The sequence below is a fragment of the Bufo gargarizans genome, chromosome 2 (genome assembly GCF_014858855.1).
Source record: "Bufo gargarizans isolate SCDJY-AF-19 chromosome 2, ASM1485885v1, whole genome shotgun sequence".
NCBI lineage: Eukaryota > Metazoa > Chordata > Amphibia > Anura > Bufonidae > Bufo > Bufo gargarizans.
This window is the reverse complement of record NC_058081.1, coordinates 694,277,719-694,299,282: the sequence shown is the minus strand read 5'-3', so window position 1 is coordinate 694,299,282 and position 21,564 is coordinate 694,277,719. Positions and strand designations below refer to the sequence as shown.

The 21,564-nt window shown below is 46.7% G+C and overlaps 1 protein-coding gene across 15 annotated transcripts in view; it reads right to left on the bottom strand.

Moving 5' to 3' along the window:
• Positions 1-709: 709 nt before the first annotated feature.
• Positions 710-21,564, bottom strand: part of PHLDB1 (pleckstrin homology like domain family B member 1) — a 149,280-nt gene continuing 128,425 nt past the window's right edge. For 6 of the 15 annotated variants that reach the window (XM_044282365.1, XM_044282357.1, XM_044282366.1 and 3 more), the window contains 11 exons: positions 21,267-21,383; positions 21,045-21,147; positions 20,672-20,716; positions 18,304-18,580; positions 18,136-18,226; positions 17,129-17,275; positions 16,826-17,045; positions 13,311-13,396; positions 13,202-13,231; positions 3,307-3,345; positions 710-2,401 (listed from right to left, as the gene is read on the bottom strand). In XM_044282365.1, coding sequence (XP_044138300.1) covers positions 2,261-2,401; positions 3,307-3,345; positions 13,202-13,231; positions 13,311-13,396; positions 16,826-17,045; positions 17,129-17,275; positions 18,136-18,226; positions 18,304-18,580; positions 20,672-20,716; positions 21,045-21,147; positions 21,267-21,383 — 1,296 coding nt within the window. In that variant the 3' untranslated portion in view covers positions 710-2,260. The remainder of the gene's footprint in view (positions 2,402-3,306; positions 3,346-13,201; positions 13,232-13,310; positions 13,397-16,825; positions 17,046-17,128; positions 17,276-18,135; positions 18,227-18,303; positions 18,581-20,671; positions 20,717-21,044; positions 21,148-21,266; positions 21,384-21,564) is intronic. The other 9 variants (XM_044282363.1, XM_044282371.1, XM_044282369.1 and 6 more) reach the window with 4 other exon arrangements.

The window sequence follows — 21,564 nt, the reverse complement described above, 5'->3', positions numbered from 1 at the left end:
ATATGGGATACAATTATTTTACCTTCAAGATGATTTGTCAGCACGATACAGGCGTATACACGTATGTACTGTAGTGTATTCTCTACGGCCCACGCCGGAGCCGTAACAAAAAAAATAAAAATAAAAAAATGAACGAACATAAAGATGGCTACTGAAATGGATGTTTCATATGCAAAGTACATTGCAGGTTTTCCGTTTAACTGAATACAAGATAAAGGCACAAGTGGTATAAAGGGTTAACACAACATAAGGTGTCCTCGGTAAGAATATAATATATATATATATCTATATATGTCTGTTGCCGCCATGTGCCATCCACATGGCCTGCTCGTCATAGAAGAGACTGTATTACTGGAACACAGCAGATCAGACGGAAAAATAATTAGATATTAAAAATATCCAGATATAAAACGCAATTTAAATCCCCCATTTACAGCTCTAAATGGGCACAAAGCTTAAAAAAACCAACATATCACTCAGTCTACAGCTGCACGTATACGGCCTGGAAACATGGGATTCAGTCGGTACCAGAACATGGAGGCGATGTCCTTATTAAAAGCGGACCTGTCACCTCTCCTGACATTTACTGAATGCCTTTAATTCTTCATACTATAACAATTCTGGATCAGCTTTTCTTAGAGCTCTGCATAGTGCCGTCCCTCTGTTATTCCTCCTGAAAATGTAGGAATAATTTGAGAACTGGGTGTTACAAGTTGGAGACGTGTCCCTACACAGTTTGACACAATCCAATCAGTGTGAACAGTGCCAGACTGTGTAGAAACACTACCCCTTGGCAAAGGGAATGGCAAGACCCAGATGTCGATTTATTCTTACATTTACACGGGGTGAAAACAGAGGAACGGCACAACGGATGTTCCAAAAATGTTATATTATGTGGAACAGACGTATTTGCTAAAATAGACATGTCAGGGGAGGCGACAGGTCCTCTTTAAAGAGAGTCCGTAAGCTGTTTTGAGCTTATAGGTGATGGGAGGAGCAGTGTGAAAGGGCATCTGTCAGCAGATTTGTACCTATGAGGGCACAGCAGTTGCAGAGAGAGCAGAGCCTCTAGGTGTAATGGCAACGCCCCAGTTGCTCCTAGCGGCTCATTTGCATTTTTCTCAGCAATGCGGGCACATATGAACATGGGACCAACACAGATGTCTTCAGCTGCCAAGTGCACATGTAACAGGTCAGCCAGTGTCATAGGGACAAAACTGCTGACAGATGCTCTTTAACATATCTAGTGTGATGCTCATGCAGGGTGCATGACTGAGAAATCCCAGTTTTAACTCCTCGATGCCACAGTCACAAGTGAACTCTCCCCAATCCCTCCCTGCAGAGTGACGACTGTAGTGATCTCCTGATTGGGCACCAGAGCTGTCACTCAGTGGAGGGGAGGGGCTGCGGAGAACCACACTGCACATATAGGAACCACCGGGCGGATAAAAACGTGGATTTCTCGGTTAAATAACCTACATGACCAACCCCCCTAGATATGTATACACTACTCCCCCGTCACCTGTTTAATGATGTCAGCAGTTTCGAGGTGTAAAAACTGCTGACAGACTCCCTGTGAGCTTTTTCCCTTTCCTGAAGGCACATCATCATATCGGTGCACTGCTTACAGACGCATATTAAGAATCGGGGGGGGGGGCAAATGAGTAGAATGTTAACAGTACGTAAAGGCGGCCTGAGTACAGAGGAAAGCGTCGGTACAAGATCTCGTTCTCTGGCCGGCTCTTTTTCTCCTTGGCACATTCTGGCACATACAAGTGATGAAGAACAGTTCTTGGCTTCCATATAACGTGGGATACATTTCTCCTACTTCACAATGACACGGATCAAAGAGGAAAAAAAAATAAAAAAAATAAAATCACTTCATTGTAAGGAAATCGACACCGGCACATCCAGGATCCACAAGGGTAACACGTACGTAGTGCCATCAAGTCTCTGCCATATCTGGATCTTCATGAGGCCTTCTATATACATGCACGCACACCACTGTCCTAGTAGTACCCATCTAATGGATATTTAGGGACCGCTTCCTCCAAGGGGCAAGCTATAGATGCCTGGAGACGACAACCTCCCGTGTGACGACGTGGATAATACTTTGTACAAACCAATAAAAAAGGAAACCGTCTGATTACATAGCGTCCATAGAACAATAAAATACATGGCAATCTTAGATTTGTTTGTTTTTTCTCAATTCCATTGTGGTTCCTGAGGAGCAGAACAGTAACGAGCGCCGTTCTCTGCATTAGTTCATGAACTGGGTGTACCCCTCAGCGCCCGTCACGATGACATCCATCCAGATCCGCATGGCCTCCGGTGAAGGGGCCACCATATAATACAGCCGGTCGTGAGTTTTGACGCAGAAGGTCAGAGCCGGGTTTGGACTCTGTTAAAAGGAAAAATATGACAGATTTTTAATTTTACGATGTTCAATTGCAATATTTTTTTTTTTTTAAGAAAAAAACTAAAATCGGTTAATATTCAAGGGCATCTGTCAGCAGTTTTGTACCTATGACACTGGCTGACCTGTTACACGTGCGCTTGGCAGCTGAAGACATCTGTGTTGGTCCCATGTTTATATGCGCCCGCTTGTCTGAGAAAAATGTATCTATAAATATATGCAAATGAGTCTCTAGGAGCAACGGGGGCGTTGCCGTTACACCTAGAGGCTCTGCTCTCTGCAACTGCTGAACCATCTGCACTTTGACAGGGTCAGATGTGACAATGTTTGCACTGCCTGGCCCTGTTAAACTGCAGAAGGCACTGCAGTTGCAGAGAGAGCAGAGCCTCTAGGTGTAATGGTAACGCCCCCGTTGCTCCTAGAGGCTCATTTGCATATAATAAAACATCATTTTTCTCAGCAATCTGGACACATATAATCATGGGACCAACACAGATGCCGTCAGCTGCCAAGCGCACATGTAACAGGTCAGCCAGTGTCATAGGGACAGAACTGCTGACAGATGCCCTTTAAGGAAATACTGGAAATAGAAATAAATGTCAGTAACTAGAATAAAAATCTGTACAACCCTGCAGTAAATGTAAGGCCCTGTTCACACATATTGGATCTGATACTAATTGCGGTAAGGATGCCATCCAGAAATCCACATCTAACAGTCCGCACTCCATGCACATGAGTGGGGTTGCCGCAATCCCGTTCACGTGTAATTGGAAATTTCAGTGCAGGTTGTTAGCTTTGGATCTCTGCCTCTGAAATACACACGTGTGAACAGGACCTAAACTAGTAAGCTACAAAAAAATTAAAAATACTGTGTACACACGCTCACCCACCTCCTTCAACAAGGGAACAGAGAGAAAATCGGATATCTGCTACAGGGGACAAGAGAGGAGTTCAGTGCAGAGTAATGATACAGGCCAGAGACACAGCTTCACGGACAGGCGTACACACGGACGCTTCCTCTGGGATACAGCACGGTTAAACCAACAGGACATCCCGGGTCATTAAAGGGGTTCTCCGGGCTTTGCAGAAAAACCTGGAGTCTTCTGACCCTTTGAAGGAAAAATAGTTTTGTCAGTACTTATCCCTGCGTTGGGCCACCGTGTCCTCTGCGCTCAGACCGGCTCTTCCGCTCAACTGGGTGAGTTCCCAAGTATTCCTGTTCAGCCATATATACAAAATGCAGCTGAACAGGAAGACTGGGGAACACATCCAGTCGGGACCTGAGCAAAAGAGCCTGCAGCCGGTCTGAGCGCAGCGAAGACTCCAGAGGGATAAGTACTGACAAAACTATCCTTCCTCCACAGGGTCAGAAGACTCCAGGTGTTTCTGCAAAGCACGGAGAACTCCTTTAAACATTAAACACTGTGTAAATGCACCCTTGGAGCAGTAGTACCTACAGAATCCATAGTGGATGTGTGGTGTAGAAAAAGTTCAGCGAACCGTCGGTGTGTACCAGCCAGAGTCATGTATGAACCAAAACCACTGCAGATGTGGAGTTGTGTGCACTACTACCTCACCCGAGCAAATCACCCCATGTTATTTCACGGCAGAAAAAAAACTGGCATGATGAAAACAATCCCCCAAAAATAAGACCTAACCCCAGCACCTCACCACCCCAAAAATAAGACCTAACCCCAGCACCTCACCACCCCAAAAATAAGACCTAACCCCAGCACCTCACCACCCCAAAAATAAGACCTAACCCCAGCATCTCACCACCGCAAAAATAAGACCTAACCCCAGCATCTCACCACCCCAAAAATAAGACCTAACCCCAGCATCTCACCACGTTACCAGACCCTACTGTCTTTCAATGTGTTCATTATTTAACGGGAGTTTTTTTTTTACATGTATTTATTATTTTTTACAAATTAAAACTAGGTACTGATAAATATTTTTAACCTGCTTGTATTTTATGATGGTCAACTCTTTTTTTTTTTTTTTTTTTAAAGGGGGAAGCCACCTGGCATTCAGAGATATGCTTTCCAGCATTCACATGGACCATTGGAACCTGTAGTCTGGAGATGACAGTGACATCTCTTAGACAGGGCTGTGGGCATGCTCTGCATAGAGGTGATTGTGCAGGAATGGTGGTGGAGGTTAGCTAGGGGCTATCTCCTATTGTGATTGGTGTGATTCTGTGTTTATCTATCTAATCTACCTACCTATCTACTGTTACCTGTCATTGTAATCCTGCTTGTGATGACTGCTGAGAAGTCATCTCTGAGTAAGGCCTCTTGCACACAAATGTTTTTTTTTACCGTTTACGTTCAGTTTTCTGCGTTCCGTATACAGACCATATACAGAACCTTTTTTTTCAATGGATCAGCAAAAAAAGCAGAAGGTACTCCGTATGCCTTCCGTTTCCGTATTTCTGTTCAAAGATAGAACATGTCCTATTATTGTCCGCATAGTGGACAAGCCTAGAACTGTTCTATCAGGGGCCAGCTGTTCCGTTCCGCAAAAAACGGGATTCACACGGACGTCATCCGTATTTTTTGCGGAGCGCAAAATACTGAAAAAGCCATATGGTCGTGTGCAAGAGGCCTAACGGACAGTGTTGCCCTAGTGAAAATTCAAGTTTTTAAGATTTTTTTTATATACAGTGATGTGGAAAATTAAACATATATAAAGAATGTTGGTGTCTTGATGTGGATTTTCCACAGATCTCCCCCTTCCATTAAAAAGGGTGAAATCCACACCCAAAAAATACAACAATTGACATGCTGCAGATTTCAAAATCCACACACCAAGTCAATTTCTGCAAAAAAAACTAATAAAACAAAAAACAAAGTGTACATGGGATGTGTCTAATCTCATACCCTTTGCTGGTACTGTATTATTGTACTCTGCGTTTTTTCTCTGCATTAAATCCGTGCGTAATCCACACCGTGTGCGGCCTGAAAGCGGCAGTGGTGACACAATGTCTTATGGGCCCAGGGAAACGGCAAAGTGCAGCGCTCGGCTGCCTCGGTCAGTCCCATGAAAGGAGATGAGGAAGAGGGAGGCTGCAGGTGGCCTTCCAGACTACCTCTCTCCATAACACGCCCAACGCCACATCAGAGGTTTTCCATATTAGCGGCAGGGAGGGGAGGCTGCATTTGGTTCATACATGACTCCTCCTGTGACAATAATCAGAACACAGACACGTGCACCTCCAGGTCAGTACAGACACATCTAGAAAGATATTCACACACACACACACTTAGTAAATGGGCGATTAATCATTCCTTACAAAGACGTGCGACACTGCATCCCAAAAACTGTCCATTCAGACAAGAAGGGTAACGTAGAGATAAAGAATAAAAACAACGCTGCCATCCTCCAGGTACAAGGCGCTGCGCTCTGTAAGGCCTCGTTCACATTTACGTTTTTCACGGAAAGCACACCTACCCCTTGATTTTAATGTGTCTGTTCACATAGCAGTGATTTTCCACTGACTGACCCATCATGGAGACAGGCACTACATTGGTTAGTAAGGCAGACAAAACCTGCCCATTGAAGTCTATGGGTCCATGAAAAACCACTGACATAACACGGATGGAATCCCTGTTCCGTCAGTGTTTCACGGATCCACAGCAATTCCGTCCTGCACAAACTTAAGGCAGGCATCCGCATTCAATCACTGTCGGCTATCTCTCCAGTCTCCCCCATACACATATACGTTTGGCTCGTCCGAAAATGTAAGCGCACTCAATGGTGAGAGCGGAGGAAGCAGGTGGCAGACAATTCTGGCGACGGCTTATCTCCCGGGAGAACAAAAGGATGGGACGAAAATATGAATTTCACCCCCGATCTTTCTTTCCCCCGACATCACCTCCCAGGTGAGGGTCGGGAGGCCTCCATACACATTAGAGGGTTGGCTGAACTCGCCGTTCTCGGTGGGTTGAGCCGACAATACACTTACGTGTATGGGGGCCTTTACCCTAAAAGCTATGGCTATCCCAATACAACTGTGTGTCTATCGGACGTCCGCTGCATGCGTATTTCTCTGCTGTTTCAGAACATACAAAAGACAATAAATCAGTTTACACCGCAGCATGTGAACAAGCAGCAAGAAAAGGATGCAGACACTAATTCCACAAGGTGCATATGTGGTCAATACCACCCTGTAAATGCAATCCCACATGAACTCATCTCTCTCTATAGAATCACTAGTACCCAGCCCCATGGTCACTTTGTATATCCACGTTTCATGACGTCTGGGAATAAGGCCGTGTGCGCATGGCGGTACTGTGGCTCCGGTTTGCATTCCACTTTACTATTCTTTTGCATGGGACCTCTACTATCCTCATCTCCCCCTTTGTTTGTATCAGCAGACAGAAAAATAATCGTGTCATGCGCCATCTGACGTACGTATAGAGACAATAGCTCCGTACATACGGCACCAAACAAAGGCAGCATACGGAGGTCATATGGCTCCATACAATGGAGAAGGACAAAGGACCTTCCAGGGACGGCGATGAGGCCCCTTTCAGCTGGTGAATAGAATATCACCCTACGGCACATCATCATCGACAAAGAGAGGCGGCGTCAGGAGGCATGGGAAGATCTGCAATTCAGTCTGGCTGATCTCTACAGATAGCTTTCCGGTTACATTTTTTATTAGGACATATCCCCTGAAAGGTTCCCCTATGGCACAGAGAGTGCTCCCTGGGGAGAAGAGTCGTCTCTACTTGGTGCTGTAGCCGAAGTGGCTGCAGAGACTGCAAAATACGCTGCAGAGACTGCAAAATACTGCCCACGTGACATAAAAAGATCTCAGGGAGGTTCTGCTTGTGGAGACCACCAGCTGGCATAGGGACACTTACAGGTAATGCCCCCTAGGAAATGGTGGGCAAATGTGCTCTCCTCCAGAAGGAAGAAAACGGTCTCTCTAGTGCCACCTATAGGTATCTGCCCCAATAAAGGGGTTGTGTCACCTCACTAGGATGTGCCACCAATGTCAGATAGGTGCAGAGTAGTGTTGATCGAGCACCAAAGTGCTCGGGTTCTCGAGTAGAACACATCGGGATGTTCAGGGTCTCTACCGAGCACAATGGAAGTCAATGGGAGAACCCGAGCATTAAACCAGGCACCCCCTGCTCTGAAGAGGGGAGGGTGTCAGGTTCATAGGAAAAGGTCAGAAATTGATGGAAACACCACTGAAATGGTTCGGGAACAGCATGGGGAGTATGCTTGGATGCATCTTGGACTCCCAGGTCACTGCTGGGAACGATGTTGTCCGAGTAGTATGCCACTTTTACAGACTGACAATAATACACATCAAACCAAAGATAAAATCGATTTTAGAGGAAAAATTGTTAGGAAACATTCTTTCCTGTATATTTACTTGTATATAAAGTGCAAGTGCTGCCAAAAATTACAAGGAAGAGGCCTCCGATACAACCTGTATATCACATAAAGGAGGGCCTCATTCACATTGTGGTACAGTTGTTCAGGTAGTGGGACGCCTACACTTATAAAGCCTATGCACTAAGGGAAAGGGCTGCCAAAAATTACAAGGAACCAGCACTCCAATACACCCTTTATTACACATAAAGGAAGGCATCATACACCATTGAAAAATTATGATTGATGGCCAGCTGGTGACCCTCAAACATTATGAGCAAGGGCCTGCTGGTGACCCTCAAACATTATGGTTAAGGGCCTGCTGCTGACCCTGTAAAACATTATGGGCGAGAGCCTGCTGCTGACCTGGCCATCTAAAACATTAGGAGCGAGGGCAGCCTAATAAGCATATTGATATGATGGAGGAGGACGATGAGAAAAGGGAGGTTGAATCATATGCCCTTTTTAGTGGTGGAAGGGGTGCATGGGAATACAGTGTATTCAATACACCATAAAAGCCACATTTAGAGTGCCTTTATGTTCAGCCGCTTTCCTCTGGTGGAGTAGAGAAGTCAGGGGCAATCCAGGCCTTGTTCATTTTGATAAGAGTCAACTGGTCAACATTTTCAGTTGACAGGTGGATGCTCTTATCAGTTATTATGCCCCCAGCAGCACTAAATACCCGCTCTGACAAAACGCTGGCGGCAGGGTAGGCCAGCACCTACAAGACGTAGAGCTTGTGCCACGTGTCAAGCTTGGACACCCAATAGTTGTAAGGCACAGAGGGATTATTTAGTACGCTGACACGGTCTGCTATGTACTCCTTTACCATCTTCCAAAACTTTTCCCTCCTTGTGACACTAGGCCGTGCATCAGGTTGAGGGTGCTGGTGGGGTGTCATAAAACTGTCCCAGGCCTTGGAGAGTGTTGCCCTGGAACTGCTGTGTGTTCCACTCGTCTCCCCTCCTCGGTTGCCCCAGGAACTACGTACTCTGCAGCCAGCGTTGTCAGCTAGACATTTTTGGAGCAATTTTTCCACAAGGACCTTCTGGTATTGCACCATTTTGCTCGTCCTCTCCACCACAGGAATGAGAGATGAGAAGTTCTCTTTGTAGCGGGGGTTGAGAAGGGTGAACAACCAGTAAACGGTGTTGGCCAAAATGCGTAAAACGCGTGGGTCACGGGAAAGGCAGCCTAACATAAAGTCAGTCATGTGTGCCAGAGTCCCAACAGGCAAGACTTCAATCTCCTCATCCTCTTCGGCCCATCCACGCTGAACAGATGAAATAAACCTGCTATGGGTACTACCCTCTGTAGTGGAGGTAACTGTCACCTGCTCCTCCTCCTCATCATCATCATCCAATTCGTGATGAGAAAACGAACTGAGGGTGGTCTGGCTATCACCCTGTGTACTTTCTTCCCCCATTTCCACATGCAAAGCGTCCGCCTTAATTGTGGGCAGCGAGCGTTTGAGTAGACACAGAAGTGGGATGGTTACGCTGATAATAGCGTTATTGCCGCTCACCATCTGTGTTGATTCCTCAAAGTTGAGTAAAACCTCACAGAGATCAGACATTCATGCCCACTCCTTGCTTGTGAAGAGCGGAAGCTGACTGGAAAGGCGACGACCATGTTGCAGCTGGTATTCCACTACTGCCCTCTGCTTCTCACAAAGCCTGGCCAACATGTGGAATGTGGAGTTCCAGAGCGTACTCACGTCACACAACAGTCGGTGAGCTGGCAATTGTAAGCGCTGCTGCAGTGTTGCCAGACCAGTGGCAGCTGTAGATGACTTTCAGAAATGGGCACACACGTGGCGCACCTTCACCAGTAGCTCAGGCAAATTGGGGTAGGTTTTGAGAAACCGCTGAACCACTAAGTTGAACTCGTGGGCTAGGCATGGTATATGTGTGAGCTTGCCGAGCTCCAAAGCCACCACCAAGTTATGGCCATTATCAGACACAACCATGCCTGGTTGTAGGTTGAGTGGTGAGAGCTGTTTATCACCCAAGCAGATCAGTTTAAGCCCAGCCTGTTGCCGCCTCCCCACTGCAGTGCTACACTGCTTCCAGCTCCTGACTGATGTCTGACTGGTGCGAGATGATAATTCAGAGGTGGAAGTGGAGGAGGAGGCAGAGGAGAAGGGGGGGTTGCAGACACTAACGTAGGTGGTGGCAGAAACCCTGATGGAAGTAGGGCACACAATCCTTGGCGTCGGTAGCACCTGTGCCATCCCAAGGTATGACTCGCTCCCGGCCTCCACAACGTTCACCCAGTGTGCAGTCAGGGAAATGTAGCGTCCCTGGCCACAAGCACTTGCCCATGTGTCAGTCGTTAAGTGGACCTTCCCAATAACTGTGTTGATCAGGGCACGGGTGATGTTACGGGACACATGCTGGTGTAAGGCGAGGACGACACACCGGGAAAAGCCTCAGTGTCCACAAGCCTAAAATGTCAACATTTCCAGGGCCAGCAATTTGGAAAGGTGCACATTTAGTGCTGTGGCCTGTGGGTGGGTGGCTGGGTATTTGCGCTTTCGTTCAAAGGCCTGGGGTAAGGACATTTGTACGCTGCGCTGGGACACAGAAGTGGATGTGCTAGATGATGGTGCTTGCGAAGGCCCAGGTGCATGGTGGAAGGCATCCGGGCCTGCGTATTGGACAGGGGATTGCCCAGAACGTAACACAGGGGAAAAGGAGGCAGTGGTGTGACCCGCAGACACTGGTTGTGGACCCAGGCGTTCGGCCCACCTATTAGGGCGCTTTGATGCCATGTGGCGGATCGTGCTGGTGGTGGTGAGGTTGCTAGTGTTTACGCCCCTGCTCATTTTGGTACGGCACAGGTTGCAAATTACAATTCTTTTATCGTCCGCACTTCCCTCAAAAAAGCGCCAGACTGCGGAATACCCTTGGCAAGGGAGATTGCCGCAAGGGGGTGCTCCGGGGAACAGTTCCGTGCCTGTTTGGTGTGGCCCATCTTCTCCCTTTTTCCACCCCACTGCCTCTTCCAGCCTGTTGCGGTGCTGCGGATCCCTCCCCCTCTGTACTGCTGTCCTCGCTCAGCTTGCCACCTTCCCAGGTTGGGTCAGTGATTTCATCGTCCACCACCCCCTCTTCCACTTCCTCACTCTGGTCATCCTTCTGACTTGTTGACCTAACAACAACCTCACTTATTGACAACTGTGTCTCATCCTCATCATCAACAACTTAAGACACTAATTGCCGTTGACTTATTGGCAAATGTGTCTCATCATCATCCACCTCGTGAAACACTAATTGTCGTTCCCCACCGTCATCTTCTTGTGACTGTGGATGCTCAAGAGTTTGGGCATCAGTGCACACGATCTCCTTATGTCCCTCTTCAAGCGGGCTTGGCGAGAGGCCCAAATCAAGGAATGACGATGAAAAGAGTTCCTTGGAATATCCAAGTGTGGGATCACTTGTTTGCCAAGACTTTCCATGGTGGGAGGAAGGTGGATCAGGGTGAGGATTCCGTTGACCAGACTCTAGGCTACTGAGACTGGACTTTGTGGAAGACAGGGTGGTGCTTAACTGACTGGAAGCATTATCTGCTGCAATCCAACCGACCACCTGGTCGCACTGGTGTGACTTCAAGAGTGGTGTACTGCGCCGCCCTGCAAACTGGGACATGAAGCTAGGTATCGTGGATGAGTGTGTTTCTTGTGCTCTGGCAGCAGGCACAGTTTCACCGCGTTCAGGGCCACCGCCTCTGCGTGCACCATCAGCAGCACGGCCACTTCCCCGTCCCTTACTTCTGCATATTAAATGGTATATATGCTTGCAAGTATGTCACGCGTACAGTAGCGCAGGTTTTGTAAGTGTATGCGCAAATAAATTAAACTGAATGTTACAGATATTTAGGATGGGCAAACGTTATACAGGAGGTATAGCGCAAGTAATGTCACTGCTGTCACCAGCGGCTAGTTAAAAATGATAGGGAATGTCACAGCTATTTAGGGTACGCAAACGTTATACAGGAGATATAGTGCAGGTAATGTAACTGTCCGCAGCGGACACAGTCTACGGAAAAAGTACACTGGATGTCACAGATATTTTTAGTATTTGCACACGTTACACAGGAGATGTAGCGCAGATATTGTCGCTGTCCGCAGCGTCTACGGAAAAAGTACACTGTATGTCACAGATATTTTTAGGCTGAGCAGACGTTACACAGGAGATGTACTGCAGATAATGTCCCTCTCTGCAGCGGCCAAACAATTTTAAGCTATTTAGCACAGGTTGCGCAAAAAATATATATTGCTGCTCCTTTAAAGGACTTTAGGGTCTCTAACACGAACCCTGCCTAACCAAAATATAAAATTCAATTCCCTACACTATCTGTCCCTTCTGCTGCAGCTCTCCCTGACTAAGACTGAGCCGAACCACGTGTTATCGGGTGTTTTATAGCACCGGATGACGCGTTCTGGCCAGCCAATCACTGTAATGCCAGTAACCAACATGGCTACGGCATTACAGTGAAGGGCAGTACTTACCTGAACGTTTATTGGCTGCGTAGCAGCCAACAAATGTGCGGGGAGGAGACTCTAGTATCGCACTCGAGCACATGCGGTATTCGGCCGAACACCGTGATGCTCGAGCCAAACTAGTGTTCGGCCGAGCATGCTTGGTCATCACTAGTGCATTGTTTTAGTACGGGTCCACCTGAAGTGAACGAAAGCGCATTGCGCATGCTCGGCATGATCTATATTCACTTCCATCAGAGTTCTGAGAAGAGCCAAGTCAGCGCGCTCAGCTATTTTCGGAGGTCTCATAGAAATGGATGGAGTGTGGCCGTGCATGTGCGGTGCGCTGTCCTTCACCTTGGGGGCTCAGTTCTAGAGATAGGTGCGGGTCTCACAGGTGGAACGCATAACGAGATCCTAGCGAGGTGAGAGAACTCGTTGAAACGTGACCAGGGATTCTCGCCAAAGGGAAAAGGACAAGTCACCCACTGTACAGAGCTGTTTTGGGCTTCTTACCCCTCGCTGGTACAGGGCAGGGTACTGCATGCATAAAAAAAGACAGCACAGGACAAACTGTATACCAAATAGTTGTCCATATCATGTTCGAAAATCTTCCCAAAAACTTCTGGGACATTTATAACTTCCATGCATTGCTGGAGCCACAGAAAATACACAGGGTGTGTAGTAAGTATCAGTAACGTGGACCGGCCAAGTGGATTACAAGCCTGCGAGTCACGAGTTATTAGGACAATCTACATGCAGTTAATATTAACAACTGAAGGTGAGCATCATGACAGGCACCAGGCGTGTCCTGGGCCGGGTTATTTCTACAGTGCACTTGGCATTGGGATTATCTTAGTAGTCAGAGGCAGGTACGTGGACATAAACGGCTTGGGATGCAATATACGTACAGAGGCCAGACTGAGGTTAAAAATTCTTTTCTGTAGGGACAGAGAAGACGTTACTCATGTACAACCTTCAACCGCAAATGAATGCCATGGAGCGTGACTGCTTTATTACCTTGGCGGCACTTCTAAGGTGGTCGTAGTACACCTCTTCTATAGCCTGGAAGTAGATGACCCCCTTCAGCTTAGCTTCATGCTTGTCTGCAAGTAGAGGAATGGCGAGAGAGCCAAATAAGAAAGCAATCAAAAGAAAGACAGATCACACCGACCTGATCTCGTGTCACATCACAGTAAAATATTCTCCGACATTATTATTAAAGGGGGTTTCTACTGATGACCTATCCTCTGGGGGTGGGGGTCCAGATCAGCTACTTGAGAAGGCACCAGTGCTCACGGTAGAGGCGCGGCCGTCTCTCAGCTCACCAAGCACAGCGCCGTACATTGTATAGCGGCTGTGCTTGGTGTCGCGGCTCAGCCCCATTCACTTCAATAAAGCTGAGCTGCGTCTAGGTCATGTGACCAATGAATGTTACGTCATATGTCCTAGGTTACACTGTGAGAAGTCTGCGGCACTACTGCGAGCTCCGCTGCCTTCTCAAACAGCTGATCGATGGGGGTCCCACTGATCAGATACGGATGACCTATGCAGAGTATGGGTTATCAGTATTGAAATCTCAAAAAAAAACTTTAAAAATACTATGAGAAAAATAATGAGACTAGATAATAGTAATAGCAAAGAATGGATAGTGTCAGACTGTGCAAGGACACAACTGGTAACACCCATCTGGACCTTCTTTGCAAACTCCTAGTAATTCATTTATAACTTCTGGCAGGAATAATGCAGGAATGACACAACGCTCCAGAATTGGTATTACATGGGGAATGACCGTAGTTACTAAAACAGACATGTCAGGAGCGGGGACGGGTCCTCTTTGATAGTTGTCCTCCGCCTCTTCCTAAAGAACTTAGAGTTTGCAGTTTGGAATAAGTCCTCATATATATGACAACTATAATGATAGAAACGTACACCCCAGGGTTGTTTCAGTACGGCCTCTTGCACACGACCGTATTTTTTTTCCGTTTCCTTTCTGTTTTTTTGCATACCGTTTGCAGTCCGTATGCGGAACCATTCACTTTAATGGGTCCACAAAAACAACGGAAGGTACTCCGTATGCATTCAGTTTCCGCATTTCCGTTCAAAGATAGAACATGTCCTATTATTGCCCGCAAATCACGTTCCTTGGCTCCATTCAAGTCAACGGTTCCGCAAAAAAAAGGGAATGCATACAGAAAGCATCCGTATGTCTTCCGTATCCGTTCCATTTTTGCGGAACCATCTACTGAAAATGTTATGCCCAGGCCAATTTTTTTATGTACTTACTGTTTAAACATTATTGTATGCTTCTGTTTCCGTTTTGCAAAAAAACGGATTACAAACGGAAAAACGGGACGGAAACACTACTGAAACAAACAAACAAAAAAATAAAAATGTATTAGTTTAAAACGGACCGCAAAACCATATAGTCGTGTGCAAGAGGCCTACAGCTGATCAATCAGAATAAGGCCTATTGCACACGACTGTATTGGCTTTTTCTGTATTTTACGGTCCGCAAAAAATACAGATGATGTCCGTGTGCATTCCGTTTTTTGCGGAACGGAACAGCTGGCCCCTGATAGAACAGTCCTATCCTTGTCCGTTATGTGGACAATAATAGGAACTGGTTCTATCTTTGAACGGAAATACGGAAACAGAAGTCATACGGAATATTTTCCTTTTTTTTGCAGATCCATTGAAATAAATGGTTTCGTATACGGAACACAAAAAAACGGAAAAAAAACATTCGTGTGCAAGAGGCCTAAATAAAATGTAAACTGACCAGGAGAGGATATGGAGACTTGTTCTAGACTGAGGGCTCATGCACACGAACGTATTTTCTTTCCGTGTCTGTTCCGTTTTTTTTTGCGGACCGTATGCAGAACCATTCATTTCAATGGGTCCGCAAAAAAAAAAAAAAAACGACAGGTACTCTGTGTGCAATCTGTTTCCGTATGTCCATATTTCCGTTCTGCAAAAAAATAGAACATGTCCTATCCTTGTCCGTATTACGGACAAGGATAGGATTGTTCTATTAGGGGCCGGCTGTTCCGTTTCGCAAAAGACGGAATGCACACAGACGTCATCCGTGTTTTTTGCGGACCCCAAAATACATACGGTCATGTGCATGAAGCCTAATACTCATGGCCCTCTGTGGTATAAGAGTATAGAGTCCAGATAGACGGCTCAGCCGCTGGGCCTGGAGCTAAAAACCATTTCCAGGACTACAAACCTAAGGATTTACACTGGAGAGAAACAGCTGAGCACATGCAGCCGCTCTAGTGCTAAAAGTGACTTTTAGCATAAATGATAGCCAGGAGGTCACATCTTACTTGCTTGTGGCCACGGGGAGAGAGCAGAAGAATATACAGGGCACAGTTTCTACACGGCCGAGTCCCATTATTATGACCACTTCCTACATCGGCAGCATGTAGCTCATGAAAGAAGTCACGTAGTGAGCCGTCATGGTGGGTATATAACAGGGATGGCCAACCTGCGGCTCTCCAGCTGTTGTAAAACTACAACTCCCACCATGCCCTGCTGTAGGCTGATAGCTGAAGGCAGTCTGGGCATGATGGGAGTTGGCAGTAGGCTTTCTGCACACATGTCCTTCGTCAGTGCCATAGGTAAAAGGGGAGATTTATCAGAGTTGCAAAAAGGGATGCTGGTTGGCTTTTGGGCCAAGGGTGGCGGTACTTCTGAAACCGCGCAGTTTGTGAACGGTTCTTGTGCTGCTGTGGTGAAAGTGCACTGTGAGAGGACAAATGGCACCATTGCGAATAAGAGATGTGGAAACTGCGGAGCACCACATGCCATTGATGTGAGAGGTGAAGGTGCGCAAGGGCAAACCAACTTGCTAGAACGGAGCAGCTCACTGCTAAAATTAACCAGAGGGCTACCAGACGTGTGTCTAACAGACCAGTTCAGTGCACCCTACTGCGTATGGGGCTCCAAAGCAGACGGATGGCCGCTGTATTGGAAGAAAAGGCTTCGATTTTCGTGGCAGTATCGTATTTGGACCTCTACTAAATTGGCAAAGGGCTGTCTTCTCAGATGAGACACGTTTTCTGCTTCCTCGAGCGGATGGATGGTGGTGTGTCAGAGGACAAACACCACCCTCAAACCATTGCTGGAAGAACACAAGCTGGTGGTGGCAGAGTTACGGTCTGGGGAATGTTTTCACAGAATACTCGTCCACGTGGAAGGCACTCTCAGCCGATTTGGGTATAAATCCCTCCTTGCAGATCACGTACACCCATACATGCTGTTTGTCTTTCCTGGGGCGGATGGGATCTTCCAGCAAGACAATGCAACCTGTCACAAGGCTAGAAATGTCCGACACTTGCTGGAAGAGCATGATCACGACTTCTGGGTGCTACCCTGGCCTCCTAATTCCCCAGACTTGGACCTAATTGAGCATCTGTGGAACAGCATGCATTCAGCATGGCTCCAGATACCTGTGACAACCTTCACATTGCATACTGAAAGTCATAATTTTTCCGCATTGCCGTCTTTATGCAGAAGAGGCCACTTACCGACATAATAGGACAGAGTGCGCTTCAGGCGATCAAACACAAACCAGCGCTTCTTCCAGGACTTGATTTTGCCGCCCATCTTGGTGAGAAATCCTCGGCACATTTTCTCAGTCAGAATGATGTGAGAACAAGCATCCACGACGTGGCCTGAAGACTCAATGTGAATGCGCAGGTCGAAATCTTCTTTTCGAATCGGGAGGTAACGAGTGAGGGGTCGGGCCTTGGAAGCAAACGCAGAGAATGAAGTCAGTCAAGTGCTGGATACACGAGGCTGGGGGTCCAACATGAGGCTGGGGGTCTGACCTGTGAGAAGTGTTTCTCTCTCATTTTGACCTCCTTGTCGACCAGTCTTTGCCTGTGAGACGTCTCATCCTGGAGACGTTTTTCCAATTCTTTCCTTCGTCTCCGTTCATCATCCAGGGCTCTTTTGCGCGCTTCAACTTCACGCTCCTGCAAATGAATCTTGGATGTTACCATCACAGGAAAAATATTATACGGTATATATTAACCGAACCTTGCTAGAAACACAGAGTTTAACCCAGTGAAGGCTAACCTCCGGCACTCCAGCTGTGGTAAAACTACGACTCCCAGCATGCTCCATTCATTTTTATGGAGTTCTGAGAACAGCCCAGCAAGTCGTAGTTTTACCACATCTGGAGTGCGGGAGGTTAGCCAGAGAGTTTTAGCTATTTTAACTTTTTATTTATCCGGCCATCAAAGAAAATGTATGTGTCCGTTTTCTCTTATATGTTTTAGTGAAAAAAAAATTTTTTTTTTCTATTTTAATAGGCATAAATTGTACAAATAGTAAAAAAAAATCAGATTTTTATCAGTTTTTTTTTAAACTGACACTACAATAAGTGATGCCTAATGTTTGTTTTGGTCGTTTTGGTTTAAAATATATATAGTTGTGAGCAAAAAGGGCGGCTATGGCAACTCTTTGGTTGGGTGCAGGCAGCATGCATTTTGTTTTACTGTATTATTTCCACTTACAGGAAAAAAAAAAAATGCCCCCCGTTTTAATACTTGTCAATGCCACAGCTGAATTAAAACTGCTAAGATGCAGTAGTTCTGCATCGATTATGTGATTACTGGGTCCAAAAGAGACAGTGACATCTGTGCTTCCATTATTCTCTACACTGGCCTGTATAAGCTACAAACAGAAGTGGTTACAAGCCCTGACTTCTGCGACAGTCCCGGACCTGATCGCGGGAGCTTTAAACCCGTGCCATACATTTGCAATGGTGCAGGTTTAAAGCCCAGGATCCCGTACTGTAGGGCATCAGCATCTACATGAAATAGCAGCTCACCCTGGACTCTACAAGTCTCGCCCTCTCGGCATGAGCCTCCAGAAGCATCCTCTCCATTTCCTCTATCTTCAGCATGTCTAGTCCACTGGCACTAGAAGAACAAATAAGAGCGTGAGGAAAAAAAGCTGCATAAAACACACAAATGATGAAGTAGTCACAAGCACCCACCTTGACATGTTATCCGGTGAGCAGGCGGAATTTCCCGTGGAGACACTGGTGTCCAGACTATCCGAGCTCTCCAGGCTCAGCGTGTCATATCCATGTGAAGGATCGTCTTCACGGGGGTGCAGAGGTCTTTGATGGTGCAGGATGGAGTGGTGCATGATGGGGAGGTAGCTTTGAGAAGATGTTCCATGGAGAGACTGCCATTGGGACTGAGCCTCAACGACGGCTTTCTGCTTCAGCTCGGCGAGACGTTTGCGCTGTTCATCTATCACTTGCTGCCCTGCAAAGAAATGGAGCAACGTAAAAGAACAAGAGCAAGGAGAGAAACCTTCACAGTGGTCACAAATATTCACTGCAGACAGTACACGGTAAGGTATCGGTGTGGTGGGACAAACGGGTTCCAAAAGCTCTCCGGTAAGAAGCACAGTTTAAGAAAGCAGAAGCTGTCTGCAGGGAATCGCCTGCGATGCGTTTTTACATCTCCAGAACGGTCCCCCGAAAGTCACGGAGAACGCACCACGCCGATAAGACAATCCCTTTAACAGAACCTTTCTGTGTGGACTCACCCTTATTCAGATCACTCCCTTTATAAGTGGACCCCCGTGGGTAATGGAGGAGAAAAGACACAGACCATTCACTACACCTGCTCCCACTTATAGGAGACGGCCGAGGGACTGCCATTATGGCTGACCATAAACCCAATGCTTTCGGTGGGACCAGCTGACTATCTAATTTGTACAGCGGTGTCCTGACTCTCCCCAGAGAGGGTAGATGTTGAATTCCAACATGCCCAAATCCTTCTGTGCTCAAGGGGGATAAGCCGACTCCAGGGGTGTCTGGTAGCGGCCCACTCCCTTCTCTGCATTGAAAACACATGCATGCTTAGCTGAGCCGGTTGTGCACGTCTATGGTTGGGGTCTGGAGGAGTAGTTGTCAGCAGAACCACTGGTATCTGAAGCCTTTAGCCAGTTTAAAGGGGCTGTGCAGCAATTTACATCGATGACCTATCCTCAGAATTAGTCATCAATATCTGATCGGTGTAGGTCCGACGCCCCCGCCGATCAGCTGTTTGAAGAGGAGGCCGTGCCCCATGCAAGAGCTGCTTCCTCTTCATTACACTGCACTTTGTGTAATTACAAGAACTCACTCCATTCACTTGCATGAAGCAAGTACTTGCAATTACACGACACCGCTCCACAGGAGACGACGCATAATGTAAAGACCAGGAAGCAGCGCCGCCTCCTCTTCAAACAGCTGATCGGCGGCGGTGCCAGGTGTCGGACCCCCGCCAATCAGACATTGATGACCTATCCTGAGGATAGGCCGTTAATATAAATTGCTGCACAACTCATTTAAGGCTCAGCGCATTTGCCCCTGAGCCCTATGTTTTCCACGTATGCCGGGAAGAGCTTCTGGTGTATATGTTAAACCCCATTCCCTTGCGGAGTCAAAAGACATGTACTCATGGTCTCCATCGGGGTGGTACGTGCTGACATATCATTTTTTAACTGTACGGCAAGGTAAGCAAAGGGCCAGTGCAAAAAAAAAAAAAAAAATGTAATGTGTCATACGTTTGTATTTTACAATGGGAGCCTATGGGTGCCATACAGTATATCACTGTATACCTATGTAGAGGCATACGTCAAAGCCTTGATGGGAGCGTGTACCAAGCCTAAATCATGACAATCCTTCTGCTCTCCCAAATGTCAGAATACTACTAAAACACAAGGCGTCCCAGGGTGGCCACCGGGAGTAACCATATATAGTACAAAAGTATGCTGTAAAATCACATCAGGGGCCAGTACTTAAAGGGGCTGTCTCAATTTAGCAAATGGCGTTTAGCATGCAGAGAAAGTGAATACAAGGCACTTACTAATGTATTGTGATTGCCCATATTGCTTCCTTTGCTGGCTGGATTCATCTTCCCATCACATTATACACTGCTCGTTTCTAGAGGTTACGACCACCCTGCAATCCAGCAGCGATGGCCGTGTTTGGGACTCTCTGGTGGTTGGGACTGTGGGAGTGCTCACATGCAGATCCCATCCTGGCCACCTCATATCTGCACCGCTGCTGCGGCTGTAACCCCTGGATGCAAGCCGTATATAATGTGATGGAAAAATGAATCCAGCCAGCAAAGGAGGCAATATGGACAATCACAATACATTAGTAAGCGCCTTGTATTAACTTTCTCTACATGATAAATGCCCTTTGCTGAAGTGACACAACCCCTTTAATGATGAAAGTAGTGCGGCTGCCATGGAGGCACTTCTACAAAAATGTACAGGACACCATGTGCAATTTCTGCTCTAACACAGTCACAATCGCACATCAGGCAGAAGGGACGACACACAGCACACTTCTTGGCTACCTGTGACTTCAGACAGGAAAGGCTTCTCTACGTTCATGTCATCGGCTAAAAAGACATACAGATTGGAAAATGAATTGGAAAGGATGAGACACAATGAGCGAGAGGGGTGCAAAATGAAAAAGAAAAAAAGAAAACGGCCGAAAGACCGAAGTCTTTCTGGAATTAATATCCGATTAATTTGTAAATCAAAATGGAGAAGTGTAAGCTTTGCAGATTTTTAGCGTGTGGGGTAAGAAGACAATAGGAAATCTGTTAGGCAAGAGACATAAAGGTACACAAGACACGGTGTGACGGGTAATAGTAGTGGTCACTGGGATCAGAGTGCACTTAGTCTGATTAGTACGGCTACGTAGCGTGGCTCGGGGTCTGTCACCTTTTTGTTGAAGGGCTAGTTGTCGCTTGCTCTGGATGTCCTGCAGTGTGACTGCCAACCCGTGGCAAAGGCTGCCTGAGCCATTCTGTGTCAAAATTGTATTCTAAGAGAGGAAGAGCTAAGTATATTAGCCGGCAAAATGTGCTTCGTTTGAGGTGAGAAAAAAAATGAATAATAAATCATATATCAAGGCACACAAGGGGCGAAACGTTAGGCTCTTACCTTAGGAGAAACGCTGCGGCCAAGGGTGGCGATGGAGAACTGGGAGGAAGATGGGGAAACCGTTTTCATTCGCGGAAGGGTAGCACCGCCATCGATTTCTGTTCGAGATCGAGACATCTGCAGGGATAGGTCAATACGCATGGGTTTTATGTGATAGACAACAGCAAAAAAACTAACAAAAAAAAAAAACATACACCATGCTATCATGCCAGTAAAACATTCAAGTGAACATGTATCATTGACCGATGCTGGCTGCATAGACAGTAAATGTAAACTCTAGCATCTGTAGAGAGAAAAA